Consider the following 19,730-nt stretch of genomic DNA (forward strand, 5'->3'; position numbering starts at 1 on the left):
TATACTCGATGCAATGATCAATAAAGGCAAGCATACTAAACACCTTCACTATCCTGTGTACCTGCACTTTCAAGAAACTATAAACCTGTACTCCAAGGTCTGTTTGGCAAGACTCCCCAGGACATTACCATTAAGTGTATATGTCCTGCCCCGATTTCCTCTACAAAATCTCACATTTATGTAGATTAAACTCCATCTGCCGGTCCCCTATCCATTTGCCCACCTGATCAAGATCCCATTGTACTCTGAGGTAACTTCCTTCACTGTCCACTACACCACCAATTTTGGTATCATCTGAAAACTTATGTTCACATCCAAATCATTATATAAATGACAAAAAGCTGTGGACCCAGCACCGATCCTTGTGGCTGACTGCTGGTCACGGGCCTCCGGTCTGAAAGGTAACCCTCTACCACCACCCTCTGTCTCCTATCTTCAAGCCAATTTTGTATGAAAATATTTAGCAAGGTTAGATCACATTGAAAACTAACTAATCTACCACAAGAAACCTTGTTGAATGCCTTACTGAAGTCCACATAGACAACATTGACTGCTCTGCCTTCATCAATCCTCTTTGTCACTTCAAAAAACTCAATCAAGTTAGTGAGACTCGAATTTCCACATACAAAGCCATGTTAACTACCCACAATCACTCCTTGCTTTTGTAAATTCTGTCCCTCAGAATCCCTTCCAACAAGTTACTCACTGCTGATGCTGGATTCATTGGTCTACAGCTCTCTGGCTTTTCCTTATCTTCATAATGGCTCCATGTTAATCAACCCCTGGTCTACCAGCACCTCATCTGTGGCAATCAATGATACAAATATCTCAGCAAGGGGCCCAGGAAGCACTTCCCTAGCTTCCCACAAAATGCTAGGGTACACCTGATCTGGTCCTGGAGATTTATCCGCCTTTATGCATTTTAAGACATCCAGCAACACCACCTCGGTAATATGGTTACTTTGAGATATCAGTGTTTATTTTATCCACAGTATTCCCCACATATTCTTCTTCACAATAAATGCTCATGCAAAATACTCATTTAGTGTCTCCTGCAGTTCCACACAAAAGTGGCCTTGCTGGTCGTTAAGGGGCCCTATTCTCTTCATGGTTGCTCTTTGTCCTTAACGTGCAGTATTCAGAGAAGCCTTTTGGATTCTCTTTGACCCTATTTGCCAAAGCTATCTCTTGTCCCCTTTTTGCCTTCCCGATTTCCTTCTTGAGAATATTCCCATTGCCTTTTATACTCCCCTCGGGATTTACTCAGTCCCTGCTGTCTTCCTGACATATGCTTCTGTTACGACACTGGGGAAACCCTTATCCTTGCTTTAAACAAGCAACACAGAAAAGATTTATCCTGTACGGTAATTTATGAAAGTCCAAGAGGCCAAGAACTATTTAAAGTAAAAATTAACAACTTTATTTCTTAACGTATAACAGAGAAAAACTAACAAGTAGTTAGAACTCTTTCCTCCAACCTATCTTTTACTTTCCCTTCTGATAATACTAGTCCGATTACCGCCCCCCCCCACCCCACAACAGAGTAAGATTTACCCAAAAAATTCAAATTTCTGTGTTTTTGTCTCCAGGCAACCAGCTACTCCAGCTGCTGGACCACATGTTACATCATATCTTGTTCATAACACTTGGTGCTGTCAGGTAGTTCTGTCAGCTTTTAACTCTTAAAGGTATAGTACACCCACATTTTCATAATACTTCCTTTATCTTAACCAGAACCTCAATTTCTCTAGTCAGCCAACATTCCCTGTATTTGCCAGATTTCCCCTTCATCCTAGCAGGAATATACTGTCTCAGGACTTGCGTCTCTAGCACAATGCCAATAAGGTGATCATCCCTTCCTTATTTCTCTGTTCCAACCAACTCATTGGAACACTCCTCCAGGGAGTATGTTCAAAGTACAGCTGAAATGTTATGCCAGACCAAAAATGTCACTCCCACTCCTCCTCCTCCTCCCCTTCCTCACCTCCCCGTTGCCTCCGCAAACTCCTTTGTATTCTTCCTATATCATGTAGACCCTGGAACATTAAGCTGCCAGTCCTGTCCATCCCTGAGCTACTTCTCTGTAATATCACTGATATCCCAGTCCCATGTTCCCAACCATGCCCTGAGTTCATCTGCCTTACATGTTTGATGCCTTGCAGTGAAATAACTGAAGTTTAATTGATATTGTTCTGTGCTTTGCTCTTGCCTGCTTTAACTATTTGACTTTTACATTAGATTCCCTGCAGTATGGAAACAGGCCCTTTGGCCCAACAAGTCTACACCGACCCTCTGAAGAGTAATCCATGCAGACCCATTCCCCTACCCTATCTTTACTCCTAACTAATGCACCTAGCACGATGGGCAATTTAGCATTGCCAATTCACCTGCCCTGCACATCTTTGGATTGTGGGAAGAAACCGGAGCACCCGGAGGAAACCCACGCAGACACAGAGAGAATGTGCAAACTCCACACAGACAGTTGCTCGAGGCTGGAATTGAACCTAGGTCCCTGGTGCTGTGAGGCAGCAGTGCTTACCACTGAGCCACATTTTCCCAACTGCATCTGCCTCAGACTGACCCCTTTTCTGACTGGGTCCCCCGCCCCCGCTCCCCAACTGGTATAAATCCTCCCGGGTGCCCCCCTTCAATCTTCTTGCCAGTATATTTGTCCCATTCAGATTCAGGTGCAAGCTGTTCTTCTTATACCTATCACTTCTACTCCAGAAGAAATTCCAGTGATCTGAAAATGTGTATCGTTCTCACCTACACCAGATCATCATGCATGCATTATTCTGCTTTATTCTCATGTACTAGTGAGAGTAGGAATATGCCATTGGGAGTAATCCAGATATTACTGCCCTCGGAGGCCTACTTTTTATCCTCCTGTCAAAGATCTAGTGTACACTCCTCAGAATCTCATCCTTTTCTCTTCCTATGTTGTTGGTTCTAATGTGTACAACGACCTCCTGCTGGTCCCTCTCCCTTTTGAGAATATTCTGCACCCTTTCCGAGGCATCCTTGACCCTGTCACCCAGGAGACAACATGCCATTCTGGTATTCCGTTGTCGGCCTCAGGAATGTCTGTTTATGTCCAGCTGGATGATGGATGAAAGGCAATGGGGGAGGATGATGTGGTGACTCATGTCAACACTACCTGTAGGTTATTGAACTATAGTTTTCTGTTGTCACAATCACAGGACTCCATTTGTGACTTTAAGGACTGTTTAAATTACTTTATGGTGTTGATAAGCCATGATTCCATTGAATGATGAAAACAGCTAAAAAGTTGCCTTCTGTTTCTATGTTCCTGCTACACCACTGAAACAGAAATCTGATTGATTGCAAGATTTCAAATAGGCACAGATTTCAAATAGGGAAAATAGGCACAGATTTGGGAGGCAGCAAAAAGGGCTTCAAAATGTGAAAAGAAGTTGGGATGGTATATTGCACGAATAAAGGCGTCAAAAGATTGTTTTTTTTTTGAGGGGGCAGTGGCACATTTTAGAAGGGTATTGATATCAGAAACAAGGGATTATTAGCGCCTCATAAAAGTTTATTTGATACCACCCCACTCAGTATGCTAGTTTTAGTTTAGTATTAATAATGTTTACAATTTACGTATATGCCTTGGAGTTGGGAACCAAGTGTAATGTGTCAAAGTTTGTAGATGACACTAAGATGAGTGGTAGAGCAAAACATGCAAAGGCTGGCAGGTGGGACTAGATTGGGTTGGGACATCTGGTTGGCATGGACAGGTTGGACCGAAGGGTCTGTTTCCATGCTGTACGTTTCTATGACTCTGACTCAAAGTCTGTAGAGGGATATAGTTAGGTTAAATGAGTGGAAAAAGGTCTGGCAAATGTGAGGTCATCTATTTTGGTCAGAACAGCAGTAAAATGAACTATTATTCAAATGGTGAAAAATTACAGCGTGCAGCTGTGCAAGGGGACCTGGGTGTCTTTGTACATGAACATCAAAATGTTGGTTTGCAGGTACAGCCGGTAAATAAGAAGGCAAATAGAATATTGTCCTTCATTGCTCGAGGAATGGAGTTTAAAAACAGGGACATTATGCTGCAGCTGTGTAGGGTGCTGGTGATGCCACAGTTAGAGTCATAGTGATGTACAGCATGGAAACAAACATTTCGGTCCAATCCGTCCATGCCGACCAGCTATCCTAACCCAATCTAGTCCCACCTGCCAGCACTCGGCCCATATCCCTCCAAAACCTTCCTATTCATATATCCATTAAAATGCCTTTTAAATGTTACAATTGTACCAGCCTCCATCACTTCCTCTGGCAGCTCATGCCATACATGTACCACCCTCTGTGTGAAAAAGCTGCCCCTTAGGTCTCGTTTATACCTTTCCTCTCTCACCCTAAACCTATGCCCTCCATTCTGGACTCCCTAACCCCAGGGAAAAGACGTTGTCTATTTATCCTATCCGTGCCCCCCACAATTTTGTGAACCTCTATAAGATCACCCCTCAGCCTCCGACGCTCCAGGGAAAACAGCCCCAGTCTGTTCAGCCTCTCCCCATAGCTCAAATCCTCCAACCCTGGCAACATCCTTGTAAATCTTTTCTGATTTTTCAAGTTTCACAACATTTTTCCAATAGGAAGGAGACCAGAATTGCACGTAATATTCCAACAGTGGCCTAACCAATGTTCTGTACAGCCGCAACATGACCTCCCAACTCCTGTACTCAGTACTCTGACCAATAAGGGCTTTTGCCCGAAACGTTGATTTTACTGCTCCTCTGATGCTGCCTGAACTGCTGTGCTTTTCCAGCGTCACTAATCCAGAATAAAGGAAAGCATACCAAATGCCGCCTTCACTATTTTATCTTCCTGTGACTCCATTGGAGTATTGTGTACAGTTTCGGTATCTTCAGAGTTGTAGAGCCGTAGAGATATACCAAATATAAACAGACTCTTCAGTCCAACCCGTCCATGCTGACCAAGTATCTATATAAATCTAGTCCCATTTGTCAGCATTTGGTCCATATCCCTCTACACCCTTTTAAATGTTGTAATCCTACCAGCCTCCACCACTTTCTCTGGAAGCTTACTTGAGAAAGGGTGTACTGGCACTGGAGGGGGGTGAAAAGGAGGTTCATTCAGTTGATTCCAGAATTGAGGGGGTTGGCTGATGAGGAAAGTTTGAGTAAATTGGGACTATACGCATTGGAATTTAGAAGAATGAGGAGGAATCTTGTAGAATCATATAGAATTATGAAGGGAATAGATAAGATTGAAGCAGAGAGGTTGTTTCCACTGATAAGTGAAACTAGAACGAGGGGGCATAGCCTCAAAATAAGGGGGAGCAGAATTATGACTGAGTTGAAGAGGAACCTCTTCACCCAAAGGGTTGGGAATATTTGGAATTCCCTGCCCAGTGAAGCAGTTGAGGCTAGCCCACTGAATGTTTTTAAGGCAAAGATAGATTTTTGAACAGTGAAGGAATTAAAGGTTATGGTAGGTGGAACTGGGTCCCCAGAAAGATCAGCCATGATCTTATGGAAGGGTGGAGCAGGCTCGAGGGGCCAGACTGTCTACCACCCCTCTTTCTTACGTCCTTCTGTTTACTTATATCACATTTTAATGTCTTATTTTGCTTGTATATAGTCATAAGTTACCACGTGCTTCTGAAATTCTAAATGTTACTTTCTTTCGCTTTTCCCATATCCTTTTCTCCCTTGGGTAAAAGTTGCGAGTTTTACGTATTTTGTTCACTGGCATATGATACATTCAGATTTTGTTCATAAGATCATTTGAAAACATCAGACTAAGTTAAGAGCTACATTTCATTTACTTTTGGTGTTGATAATAACATCATAATGATTGTTGTTCCATTTACAGACCTTATTCAACCCAAATAAAACTGTGGTCAAGATGTTTTTAGTGACCTATGACTTCAGCGATATGCCACCAAACCACATTACACTTTTGCGCCACAGAATATTTCTAGTGCCAGTGGAAGAAAATGAAGGGACACATGAAAATGTGGAAAATTCAGAAGTAAAGAAAAAAGTACTATGTTATCTGATTCATTTGAGGTATGTAAGTTCTGAAACTAACGCGTATCTCTCTATATGAGTAATAGTGTATTGTTTCATTTCTAATCATTAATAGATTTGGAAATAACTTAGTTTTCAGCTGAGAATTTTGAAATGTTTGGCTTTTAGATTGCCTTGTATTTTCATTATAAATTTTATTGTGAACAGAATAAGGGGGGGGGGGCATATAGTCCAAAATTTGAAACTAAATCTTTGCCTATTCCTACCTGCTAACTGCAAGCATACAATATTCAGCAATAATTGTGGTGATTTATTATTTTTGAATTCAAATTATTGGACAAATTGCCAGAGCTAAGAGCAGCAAACTCCATATCAATGATGATTCAAATTAAAACTTACTTTTATACAACCTCGGAGCGAACTTTAGTGGCAACAATGTGGGTCTTGCTCACGGGTTGAAAACCAATGAGACCCCACACCAACTTTCCATAGCAGGCATATCATCATGAGGCAATCAAGCACTACCTGAGCCGTGTGGGACCTCTCATTGAATGAAGGACCTTGTAGAGCCGAAGTCCTATCCCCAAGAGCTGCCGATTAGAAAGCATTTTTGTAAAATATAAAATAATTTGCACACTCATTACTATATTAACCAAAAACAATTGATGGATCTTTCACACTTTTACCAACGAACTGTAGAATAGTACGACATGAACAACCATTCCCAGTCTTGTCATCAGAGGAGTTTCTCAAAGTTCTTAGTAATTGAGAGCTCCCTATAGTTAAATGTTAACTCCTGAAGCAATTGTTCTACTTGGAACTTGGTCATGGCAAGGGAGCACACAGCCCTCCAAACAATCCATCTACGCAATGTTCCCGCTACAAAGTGTTGGTAGATTGTGTATTCAGCCATCTTGGAACTTGGAGCCAGAACACAATTAAAGTAAGTCATCCTTGATCCCAAAGGAGAAGTGGTGTTCTAAATCAGATTTATCAGGGGGGTCCCAGATTGAACAGGTATTTTTCTTTATTCCTACATGTCATGTGGACATTGTTGGCCAAGACAACATTTCTTGTCCATTACTAGTTGCTCTGGAATTGAGTTTCTTGTTCGGTCATTTCAAAGGGCAGTATGAGGCAACCATGTTGTTGAAAGTCGTATGTAAGGCCAGACTGATAAGGAAGCCAGAGTGGAGAGTGTGGTGCTGGAAAAGCATAAGGATTCCTGATGAAGGGCTTTTGCCTGAACCATTGATTGTTCTGCTCCTTGGATGTTGCCTGACCTGCTGTGCTTTTCCAGTACCATGCTCTCGATTCTGATCTCCATCATCTGCAGTCCTCACTTTCTCCTGATAAGGAAGCCAGATTTCCTTCTCAAGTGAAGTAGATAGTTGTAAAAACTATCATCGATGATGGTTTGTTTCATGATCACCATTACTGAGAATAGCTTTTAAGTCTTCTAGAATTATTAATCAAATTTAGAGTTCACCAGTTAACATTGTAAGGTTTAAACCAGGTCCCAGGTCTGGGTCTCTAGATTAACAGTCCAATGACATTACCGCTATACTGTCTCCCAATTAAATGCTGTCAGTTTTTATTTTGGGATACAATGAAATTGGCTTCAGCATTTGAACTTGCAAATGAGTAAAATATTTTCTAAGATTCCTGCTTCTGATCATTGGTTTCTCCTGTAAGTATTTGGGCTCAGGCCCAATGACACTATTATTTTCTTTGTTCAGGCTTGTGCATGATTATTCTCTTCAATACTGTAAATCTATTAGTGCCTATAGAAATGTACCTGAGTATGAGTGCAGAAGGGGAAAGATTGATTTTTCTGTTTATGATAAGCTGCATAAAATTCTGTTAGATTGTAAGATTTTCTCCTTAAGAGGATATTTTTACCAGTTATTAATTTGATAATGTTTGTGTTGATGTAGAGTGCATTTCGGAATTTAAGTTGAAGGGTGGGTTTTATTAGCATCCCAATGTTGATTTGTTCTCTCTGTTCATTTAATTGTTCAGGTTTCAAAGTTCAAAGTCTGGGAAAATCTACTTGCACAGTGATATAAGGCTGCTGTTTTCACGAAAATCAAGTGAAGTGGATTCTGGTATACCTTATGAGTTAAAGTCATTTACAGAAATGCCAAGAAATCCAAAATATTCACCACGAGTTTAACACATCAATTTCAAGATTATCTATATTGCAGTTCAGTGATTTATTTATCTAGCAATTGGCTCTAACTAGTGGAACAAAACTCAGTTTCAGTTCAGTGTTAATGCGCATGCTTTGTAATAAACATTAAGGATTTGTTTAAAGTGCAGTTTCCTATTGTGGCATTCTGTAAATTTGGATTTTGAAAAGCACAGGAAACTTTGCTTTAATGTAAACCTACAATATTTAATCAACAGTTTTGCCCTTAGTTCATTGAAATTTAACTCCTTGTCCTCTGTATCAAAGTCACATTTTACTTTGAACCACTGATTCATTTACTTTAAATATCTTCCATTGCCTGAGTTCATGATTACAATAATTAGGTGGTTCCCCTGAAATGAGAGCCATTCAGGACCGCAAAAGTCAAATATTGCAATGTGGGAAGAAGTAATTTAGAAAAGAGTTGGATTAACCCTTTAACCTATACAGTTTATGCAAAAATCTATATGTAATTAAACATCTCTTCAATAGAGTTGTTGAATAGTGCTGCTTCTTCCATTCTCACTTTTGGCATTTTCATCCTTCACTCAAGAAACAGAATTAGATGTTTTAATTTTTCTTTTAAATTTAAATCTGTTTAGTTTGGTACATAAACTGATTTTTAACTTGTTCTAAGTACAGTCTACCGATCGATAGACTGAATAACCATTCTGTTGTATAAGGAGAAAGAGGACATAAAGAAAACACTGGTGTATTGGCAACAGTTTAGAAAAATAGTTAATTTTGCAGTGAGTTCTCCTTTTTAAGCTATTTCTTTGCCTTGTTTACTCACCTGTACCACCTGCTTGCTTTGTTTGGGAGGGTTGGTGGAAACCTGCTTTCCAGGTCTTTGCTGCTACTGTTCCATGAGCAAATACATGGGACAAAAGGGATATTTTGATTGGCTTCTGTATTATTATTTGGGAATATCTGATCCCTGCTGCCAGCTCCCTAACCGTTGATGTTCCAGCTACAAATGCATGGTCCCATTACTTGGTGCACAGAATTTGTATACAAATGCACTGTGGCACTTGGTGATGGTATATTTAATTATCTCACATTTGCCAAAGTGCTTTGAAAAGGTGGAGTTTTCTTGGGTCAATGTGTATCCAGGTAGTTTCCAAACTGGAATAAATTAAACTATACCTTTTGCATAAGGTGCCTCTAGGTTAAAGTGTTACTTAAACTGTTTCCTAATGTTAGAATTTTTTTCATTTATGTGCTGTGGTTCTAAATCTGGAAGGTACACTTCAGAAATCTACATCTGTTTTTGTTTTTATTATAGTTATCATTGTCCTAACCCCAATCTACAAATCATATTGTTGAAACAATTGTAGAAACATGAAGCTAAGTGAGGTAGATGGTATTTTTGATGGAATAAACTGTTCTTGTAAATATCTTGGTTTTGAATGTTCTTTAAAGCTTGTGCAAAAATAAAATATTGAATTTGAGTCTCCACGTATGTATGGACAGGATTTTCCCCAGTGATTAACCCTGAGAGCTACTGATCCACCACAGACCAAAACATTCCCAGATTTGCTCTCTGGCCTGTAATAGCTGATCTCATCTGGGTGGCAGTAAAAATGCTACATTTTCAACAGAAAACCTGAAGTGCAGAAATATAAAAAAGAATCACTTTTGATTAAAATTCAATAGCTCTTGATACATACTGAGAGACAGATTGTGTTGTGATTTATCTTGCACTTCAAAATCCTGCAACAGTTATCTTTGGTGTTGGAATAGCTGGCTAGGTACCCAGTGGTAACTGAGGGCCATGGAACCATATCACCTTGCCTGAAAACAATATCTCCACAGTGGTTGAAAATTTGATGAAGTAAACTTCAACAATTGAGTAGCACAGAATCAGATCTCTATGCTTTATCTGACATGTAATCTGCTTGACCATCATCCATTTTGACAAAAAGCTTTCTACACAAAAATTAGTACATTGGGAAAGACGCAAAGGTAATACCAAATCCTTCCCGGTCCAAGAGAATTAATTATAGGACTTCAGTTCACAGAAGAGGAAATAAAGCTCGCTAGAATGGCAAAAACATGGAACGTAAAATGAAGGATAAAAGTAAACAAGGTAACTAGGATAGATTGGGTAGTTGGAGACAAAATTACTTAGTTTCCACTTTCTCTTCCTTGTCAGAGACAAACTTGACAGCAACAAAATCGATTTCGCTATGATGAGGCAAATAGCTCAAGGCTTAACTGAGAAACTTAACTGGCAGGAAGGACAATGTGCTTCCAACAGTAAATTTCAGGAACTTCACCTGATCGCTTCTCATTGTAGATTTGTTTTTTTAATTCACATGTTGTAATAGTCATACTATCCTTCCTAGTAAATTGTCCCCTGCCTCAACTGAAATTGAACTTTATTTTGGAGGCTGACCACCTTTCTCTATCATCTGGTGGAAATTTATGCAGGCTTTTGTAAAGTTAAGTCTTCAGTTGGGTGTTAGTAGGAAGCATTTGGCCTCTGGCTTACTCTTCCATGACAATTCATCTGTGAAGACAAATGCCATATGAAAAATAACAGTGCCTACTTTAATAAAGGTATCACAAAAAAAATCATTCTTGCACAATACTGTATCTGCACTGCACATTGTATTTGTGCCTTCAATTCTCATATGCCAAGTTATACATTCTGGCTCGTGAGAGGACTCCTCTGTATGTGATTGTGAATGATCTTACAGTATGCCACAATGCTGTATTTTAAAGAGAAGTATTTTTCATTTGTTTAAAATAATGTTATGCTGTGCAGATTTATATTTGTAATATAATTATGTAGATTTTAAGTTTCATGTGTTAACAGGAGTGCCACAATGTTAATAAAAAGTACATTCACCCAAAATACTGGGTTATCAATAGTAAGGTGTCCTCTAAAAGTGCTTACATATTATTCTTTAAATTAATTGCTTTGCCTCACTCTGAATTTACATGGCCATCACATTTTATGCAACCTCACTGGCGTCACAATAATCCAAAATCAAGCTTTTTAAAAAAGGTCTGGTCAGACATTTAGCATCACGGGAACTGAGGGTATTATGGCAAGCTGGAGGACCATGAATATTATCATTTGTCACTGAAAGCAGTCAACATTGCAAGGAAGAAAATCTTGGATTTATGTTGCACCTTATCAAATTCCTTTTGATGTTCTGAACTATGTCACCACCAATCAATTAATTTTGTAATTATGTAGTTCCTATAACTAGCAAACAGGAAGAATAATGATGACTTGATCTGGTTTTGGTGTTAATTGGGGGAATGTCAGTGATATTTTCTGCTGCTCTTAATGCTCAAATTAGCAGTTTTGATAATATAATGGTTAGTCAGTGATAGATTTACCTGACACTTGAGTAAGTGTTTACAGTCAGTAGTGAGGTATAAACCTACAATTGTTTGATGTGGGTGAAAATCTTATCAGTTGAGTCAAGCTGACATTAGGCTGGAAAACAATTTGGATGTGCACACAAGATTTTAATGACAATCTTATGAAAGTCACTGCATGCACGTATCTTGCATTGATTTTTGATTAAGAGGAGGTATGTGCAGGACAATCACATGATGTTGCTAGGCCTGATGCCCAAAAAAGAGCATGCTATTTGAGAATTATTCCTAACGCTGGAAAAAGCAAAATTCACCAGTCAATATTGATGTCATCGTCCTTTTCTTTGCTTGCCCATGTTTTAACCTAGCCTTTAAAATGACGCTTTTGGAACTATATCTTGAAATCTAGATTTAAAATGTTCTTTTCTGGAAATTCTGAAACAATCTGAGAACTTCCCTCTGCACCTAAATTGATGATTGTACTTGATCATTTTTGATCTGCAAATACTCTGTTCCACACTCTCCATCTAATGTCTTGAATGTAGTAACATCCTAAGGTATTGTACAAGAGTAGTGATCAAATGTGATACCAAGCCACAGGAGACTATAAACCATAATGAAAAAGCTAAGTTTAAAGAGGATCTTATCAGGGGAAAAGTGTGGTTGAAAGTATTGAACTTAAGCTAAAATTAGAATACATAATAGTAAACTACTCTCAAATGTTCAAACAGCATATCATAGCATGTGATATTGAATGAATGCACAGTCATACAGAGGATGAAGGGTTTGTCTGACTGGTCACTATCTAATTCTGATAGGATGTCACACATTGAAATAGAATGCAGCTTTGAGATCCTGTAAACATTTATCATTAAGAATCAAAATGGCTATTTTTAAGAAATCAATCTAGAATGTACATAATAAAAGTAGGAGCACAAGTAGACCATTTGGCCCCTCAAATCTGTGTAATTCAATAAGATCATGGTTGATATGATATTGGCCTCAATCCCAAACTCTGTAAATACTCATTTTTCAGCACAAGTTTGTAACTGAAACAAAAGACCTTTCAATTTATTAACAGTACAATACATTTAGTAGAGCAAAATTAAACATAAAAGTAATCTAATTGGTCTATTCTATAAATGTATTTTGAGTTTTCAGCTCCATTTAAACAAGACCGATAAACAGGTAAGGAATGAAAGAATAAAATAAAACAACAAAACTGACCAGATGTGTAACTGGATTCCATGATACGTTGTTGCAGAGAGGGAAAGGATGTTTGTCAGTTGTTTTCCAGAAAGTGTGAATAAGAGTCACCTTTCCAATTCACTCAGATCAAGTATAACTTTGTTTCTATTCCCTGACTTCCAAGAGCTGTTAAGAGAGGTTAGACATGGACCTTTCAGATTTTCATGCTGAAGAATCAACAGCAAGATTCCTTGCCACAGAAAAAACAGTTCAAAACCCAATTCAAACTCTGAGCACTCCCTACAGACCAACTGCCTTCTCCTTTTAATTAGGACTCAACCTGCAATTAAGTTCCAGGACTAGTTTCATGAATAAAGAGAAGCTTGTCTAGTTTGTTTTCCTTTCAATATAAGCTGTCCAATAGTCATCTTTAGCTCACAGTTCTGAATTCACAGCTCTAAACGAAAATTGTTAAAAAATATATTTAAAATTTGAAAAGTCAGTGAGTTGAAGGGAATTTGATTTGGACAAAACTGACTGGGAATGCAGCATTTTAACTGAATGTGTGAATTGGAAGGCTTAGCTAAACTTCAGGAAATAGCCAAAGGGGCCAAATGGCCTATTCTTGCTTCTTTGTATGATTTAGCTTCAACAAATATAATCATTTTTGGATAGTGCTACCACGCATTCAGTTTTAAAGAGTCACACATTCACTCTGAGGCTTGCCCTCAGGTCCTAGTCTCCTACTGGTAGGAGCATCACTTTGATATCCACTCTATCCTCTCCGTATTCTCTAAGCTTCAATCCAATCCCTCATTCTTCTAAACTCCATCGAGGACAGACTCAGAGTCCTCGACTGCTGCTTATACGACAAGCTCTTCATCGCAGGGATCATTCTTGTAAACCACCTCTGGACTCACTCCAACATCACATCCTTCAATACAGGATCCAAAACTGCTCTTAACATTCTTGCTATTACAATCTTGAATATACTTTAACATTTTATCAATGATAGGTGATTAGCTAACTGGCCTATAGTTACATGATGTTTTTGTCCCTTTATGAGTTAAGTTGTTATACAGCAGTTTTCAATCCCCTGGGACTTTTCAGAGTCTGAAGTACTCTTAAAAATAACTATCAATGCATCAGTTATCTCTAGCTGCTTCTTTTAAAATCCATACAACCTATCAGATGCAGGAAACTTAGCTTTTAGTTACTTTTCCTCCTTGTTCTATGATGGTAGTTATTGTGTTTATTTCATCCTCCACTTCCCTGTTCATTATTTAATTTGGAATGTTATCTACCATGAAGACTGATGCAAAGCTTTCATTCAACTCCTCTGCCAGTCCCTGGTTTCCCCATTTTTGCTCTCTTCAGCCTCATTCTCAAAGGAGTAGATGTTCACTGTATACTCTCCCACTTCATAGATAAAAAGCTGCTGTTTTTTTCCCCCAGTTCATTCATGGGACATGGGCATCACAGGCTAGGCCAGTAATTATTGCTCTTCCCTAATTGTCCAGAAAGCCATGAAGAGTCAACAACATTGGGTCTCGAGTCACATGTCGGCCAGACTAGGTAAGGTTGGCACTTTCCTTCATTAAATGACATTAGAGTCATAGAGATGTACAGCACAGAAACAGACCCTTCGGTCCAACTCGTCCATGTCGACCAGATATCCCAACCCAATCTCGTCTCACCTCTAAACCCTTCCCTCTAAACCCATATCCCTCTAAACCCTTCCTATTCATATACCCATCCAGATGCCTTTTAAATGTTGCAATTGTACCAGCCTCCACCACTTCCTCTGGCAGCTCATTCCATACATGTACTACCCTCTGCATGAAAAAGTTGCCCCTTAGGTCTCTTTTATATCTTTTCCCTCTCACCCTAAACCTATGCCCTCTAGTTCTGGACTCCCTGACCCCAGGGAAAAGACCTTGTCTATTTATCCTATCCATGCCCCTCATAATTTTATAAACCTCTATAAGGTCACCCGCTCAGCCTCCGACGCTCCAGGGAAACAGTCCCAGCATATTCAACCTCTCCCTATACCTCAAATCCTCCAACCCTCGCAACATCCTTATAAATCTTTTCTGATTTTTCAAGTTTCACAACATCTTTCCGATAGGAAGGAGGCCAGAATTGCACACAATATTCCAACAGTGACCTAACCAATGTCCTGTAAAGACGCAACATGACCTCCCAACTCCTGTACTCAATACTCTGACCAATAAAGGAACGCATACCAAACATCATCATCACTATCCTATCTACCTGCTACTCCACTTTCAAGGAGCTACGAAACTGCACTCCAAGGTCTCTTTGTTCAGCAACACTCCCTAGGACCTTACCTGCTAAGATTTGCTTTCCTAAAATGCAGCACTCACATTTATCTGAAACTCCATCTGCCATGTCTCTGCCCATATTGTTATAGATTAATCCTGTCTTATTTTCATTACCAGGTTCAGAATAGTCTACACGCTGGTTGAGAGTATGTTACTGGAAAAGCACAGCAGGTCAGGCAGCATCCGAGGAGCAGGAAAATCTCTGTTTCGGGCCAGAACCCTTCATCAGATTCTGGAATATACTGTTCTTGGAAGTACTAACACATTTTCCAGGTTACCTTTGCCCTCTCGAAATAATTGCACTGAGACCAGTATCCCATCACCAAATAACCCTTTATTTATATGTACACAGTACACTGACATAACCAGCAAGTTCAGAATCAGTCCCCAAATCAAGGAGATTCTGAATCCCCTGTTTATATGTATATTTTTCATTTAGCCAGCCATTTCAGAAACCAATTCAAACAACAGTACATACTGGCTGAAAATCAGCCAACCCCCTCTTTCTACTGGTCAGCCAGGGATCCCTGATTGGGGTTGTTAACCTGAAAAATCAGGGATCTAATAGTCAATGAGGTCACCTGGTTCCAATCACTACACCTGATTTGCTAAATTTATAGTAGATTAAAGATATCCATTTAAATCCAGACCTCTCCTAAATATCTTCTTTATTTCATCCGATATACTGTCTTACTATGTAACTACAGTTAGAGGAAATAAGATTATCTAGAATGCAGAGCATAGAAACATGCCATTCAGCTCAACTCATCCATGTCAGTGTTAATGCTCTACTTCATTCAACCTTCTTCCATTGTTTTTAATCTAAATCCACCATAATAACCCTTCCTCTCTCTGTTTCCCTTAAAAGCAGATAATACTATGCATTTCAACCATTCCCTGGGGTAGTAAGTTCCATATTTTTTGGCATTTGACCTTGGTCCACACAAAATTAATTGACTCTTCTGTTAAATTAAATCTAACCCTTCTTATTTTAGGTGTATAATTAGGGACTGAACAGGGTTTTGAACCTCGCACCTTTTACAACTCTCAATAACCTCCATAGCCACCATTATTTTGAGTGATGGCAGCTTTAAATCTGAGTGGAATTGTGTTTTCTTGTGGTACCCAGTCCCAAAGAAATGGTGAGTTTTTTTTTAATTTGTTCACAGAATGTGAGCAACACTGGCTCGGCCAACATTTATTGCCCATCCCTAATTACACTTAAGAGTCAATTACAATGCTGTGGGCGTAGAGTCACAGAAAGGACAGACTAGGTAATAACAGCAGATTTCCATCCAAAAAGTAATTAGTGAGCCAGAGTTTTTTTTGTTTTACAATTGTTATACAGTTGCCAGTACTGCTATTGAATTCAAATTTCACCATCTGCAACGGTAGAATTCAATGACATTACCACTAACTCACTATCTCCCCCTGGTTTCACCAAATCACAGAGATTGATTTGAAATAATTCAAATATACTGAGTTTCTTGCACTTTAGGTATTTACATTTACCTATTAACTGACATTGTCCAACAGCTGAATTTATTCACAATTTGACGTGCTTTATGTTGTGATGTTGTATTTATATTTTAGCTAAGCTTTCAAATCAACCAGCACTATTCACTTAAGTTTTTATTGCCTGATTGCAAACCATCACCTCACCAAATATCATCCATCACAAATAAAATTTTGCTACTATGCAATTCACAGGTCATTCAACCTGTGAACTCTGCCTGTGTAATTTGTATCAATCCCTTCCATGCTCCTCCTCTTCCCATCATTGCTTCAATGTTTATCTATAATTTATTCTTCAATTCTGATGAGGACTATATATCTCAGATTTAATTAGCAATCTTTTCTCTTTGCCAGTGTTGACTGGTGTGCTGCTTACTTCCAGCATTTCCTGACTTTTATTGAGTGCACGAGTAGTTTTTCCTTATATATAATAAGAGAATCATTCTGTTCTTAACTTCAAATGTGAGGGACAGGAATAGGGATTTAAATACGTTATTGTTCAAAGGTTCGTAACTCCCACAGGAATTCCACATATGAGAAAAAAAGTTTCCCAGTTCATCCTTTTGGTCCAGTGGCTACTTCAGGTAAATACTACTTCAGCTTTCGAAGTACACATCTAGTGGGATAATGATCATTAAAGTGATCTACATGATATGTGCATTGTTAATTGCTGCTGTAAAACTGGTAAATTATTAACATTAGTTAAATTATACGTCAGTTAGTTATAGCTCTGAGCTTTCTCAATCACAATACAGTTCTTTATCAACCGTTTGAGCTCCCCTTACTTAGTCTTTTCTTACTTCTATAATCTTCAAGTTATTGAAACCAAAGACTGGAGCTCACTCTTGCTTAATTATGCTCTTTTTAAATTATGATAGTCTTCAAAGTGGACATTCAATCACTTATGCATATTAAAAAGTCTAATACAATCCTCAATTGCAATCTAAATTGCCTGAAGAACCCAGAACATTCAAGATTGGTATTTGATGTAGAATGGGTTCCCATTTCCCTTCCCCCCCCCACCTCTTTGTTTCAGATTTGCTGGCAATTAGGCCAAAATTCCTAGTCAAACCTTGGCAGCTCACTATGTTTCACTTCCTTTAGAGGTGGTAATTCAGATTCTTCATCAATCACCTAGAATTCTAGTTGGCAAGAACAACTTGAGAGAAAAATTAGCAAGAACTTTTATTGAATACCTCCCCCCATTTATTCCATGTTGTGATTGAACCAGTAAAGTCTGTTCATTTATTAAATCATAGATTTCAACTACTGAACACAGAATTTTCAAAATGGATAATCATACTTGTTAGTGAATGATTGATGACAACTGAGCAAAGTATAGTCATCAAACACAACAGTTGGGTTGTTTTAACCTAAGTGCTTTAGTTTCTTGAATGTGTCCTGCCTATATAAACAGAACAGCTAGATTAGAGAGGCCTCTCGAACTTGGCCTTCGAATAGCTTTTTGCTGCAGTGACTCTCCAATATATATGGGTCAAAGGCCTCAGTTGAGGTTGCAGAGGTTTTCCTCCTCACATTTTGGGATTTTGATCAATTGTTGTTTCTAATCTTTCTTGGAATGCGGGCATTACAGTCAAGGCAAGCATTTGTTGTCCATCCTCAAATGTCCTCACGATGCGAGTGAGCTGCTGCCTTAAACTGCTTCACCCTGTCAGCATTGTTAGGAAAGGGAAAGGATTTTAATCCAAATACAGTGCAAGAATGGCAATATAGTTCCAAATCAGGGTGGTACATGAAGGTGGTGGTATTCCCAAGTATCTGCTGCCATTGTCTTTCGAGATGATAATAGTTTTGTGTTTGGAAGGTGCTGTCTAAGAGGCTTTGGTGAAATTTGCAGTGCATCTTGTAAATGGTACACACTGCTACTACTGAACATTGGAGGTGAAAGGACTGAATGTTTGTGGATGTTATGCCTAACAAACATTGTGTTAGGTTGTGTCAAGCTTCTTGAAGGTTGTTGGAGCTGCATTCCAGGCAAGTGGGAAGTTTTCCATCACAGTCATGACTTGTGCCTCGTCGATGGTGGACAGGCTTTGGGGAGTTGGGAGGTGAGTTAGTTGCTGCAGGATTTCTTGCCTCTGACATGTTCTTGTAGCCACAGCAATTAAATGATTAGTCTAGTTCAGTCTCTGGTCAATGGAACCCTGTCTCCTCCACCACCACCTTCCCCCCCACCACCACCCAGGACAATGATAGTATGGGGCTTCAGGGATGATAATTCCATTGAACGTCAAGGGGAATGGTTTTGGGGAATGGTTATTGCCTGACAGTTGACAACCCAGGCCTACATATTGTTCACTCCTTGCTGCATTTGAACATGGACTGCTTCAATATCTGAAGAGTCATGGATGCTGTTCAACATTGTGCAATCATTAGCAAACAACCCCACTTCTGAACATATGGGTGGGAAGGTCATTGATGAAGCAGCTGAAGATGGTCGAGCCTACGACACTACCCTGAGGAATTCCTGCACAGAAATTACTGAGCTCCAACGATGATAATCATTTTCCTATGTGTCAGACATAGCTTCAACCTGCAGAGAGAGTTTCCCTGAGTTCTCATTGACTCTCGGTCCACAAGAGCTCCTTGATGATACACTCAAGTACAGTCTTGATGTCAAAGGCAGTCATTCTTTCCTCACATCTAGAATGCAGCTCTTATTAGAATAAAGAACAACACAGCCTTCTGCCCTCCAAGCCTACGCCAATATGTTTTGCCCTTCCATACTAAAACTGTCTTCACTTACAGAATCCATATCCCTCTATTCCCTTCCTATTTTTATATTCATCCAGGAGCTTTTTGAATGCTGCTGTTGTATCTGATTCAACCACCTCCTTTAGTAGCACGTCCCAGGCACTCTCTACCCTTTGTGTGAAAAACTTGCCTCATACATCACTTTTAAATTTCCCCCTCCCCACACACCCTCACACCTTGAACCTGTGTCCCTTGTAATTGACCCCACCCCGGGCAAAAGCCTCAAACTTTCCATTCTGTCCATGCCATTCACAATCTTATAAACTTCCATTGGGTCGTCCCTCAACCTCCTGCATTCCAGTGAAAACAAATGCAGTCTATCTAATCTTTCTTGATAGCTAAAATCCCCCATACCAG

At 39.3% G+C, this 19,730-nt stretch overlaps 1 protein-coding gene across 1 annotated transcript in view; it reads left to right on the forward strand.

The window, feature by feature from the left end:
- The window catches only part of atosb (atos homolog b), a 69,236-nt gene extending 58,142 nt beyond the window's left edge, over nucleotides 1-11,094 (forward strand). Inside the window, exons 7-8 of the mRNA XM_087989483.1 lie at nucleotides 5,866-6,062; nucleotides 8,046-11,094. Coding sequence (XP_087845609.1) covers nucleotides 5,866-6,062; nucleotides 8,046-8,199 — 351 coding nt within the window. The 3' untranslated portion in view covers nucleotides 8,200-11,094. The remainder of the gene's footprint in view (nucleotides 1-5,865; nucleotides 6,063-8,045) is intronic.
- The last annotated feature ends 8,636 nt before the right edge of the window (nucleotides 11,095-19,730 follow it).

Source organism: Chiloscyllium plagiosum, unplaced genomic scaffold, assembly GCF_037043375.1.
Source record: "Chiloscyllium plagiosum isolate Xiang-an unplaced genomic scaffold, Cpla_swu_hap1 HiC_scaffold_1, whole genome shotgun sequence".
Taxonomy (NCBI): Eukaryota; Metazoa; Chordata; class Chondrichthyes; order Orectolobiformes; family Hemiscylliidae; genus Chiloscyllium; species Chiloscyllium plagiosum.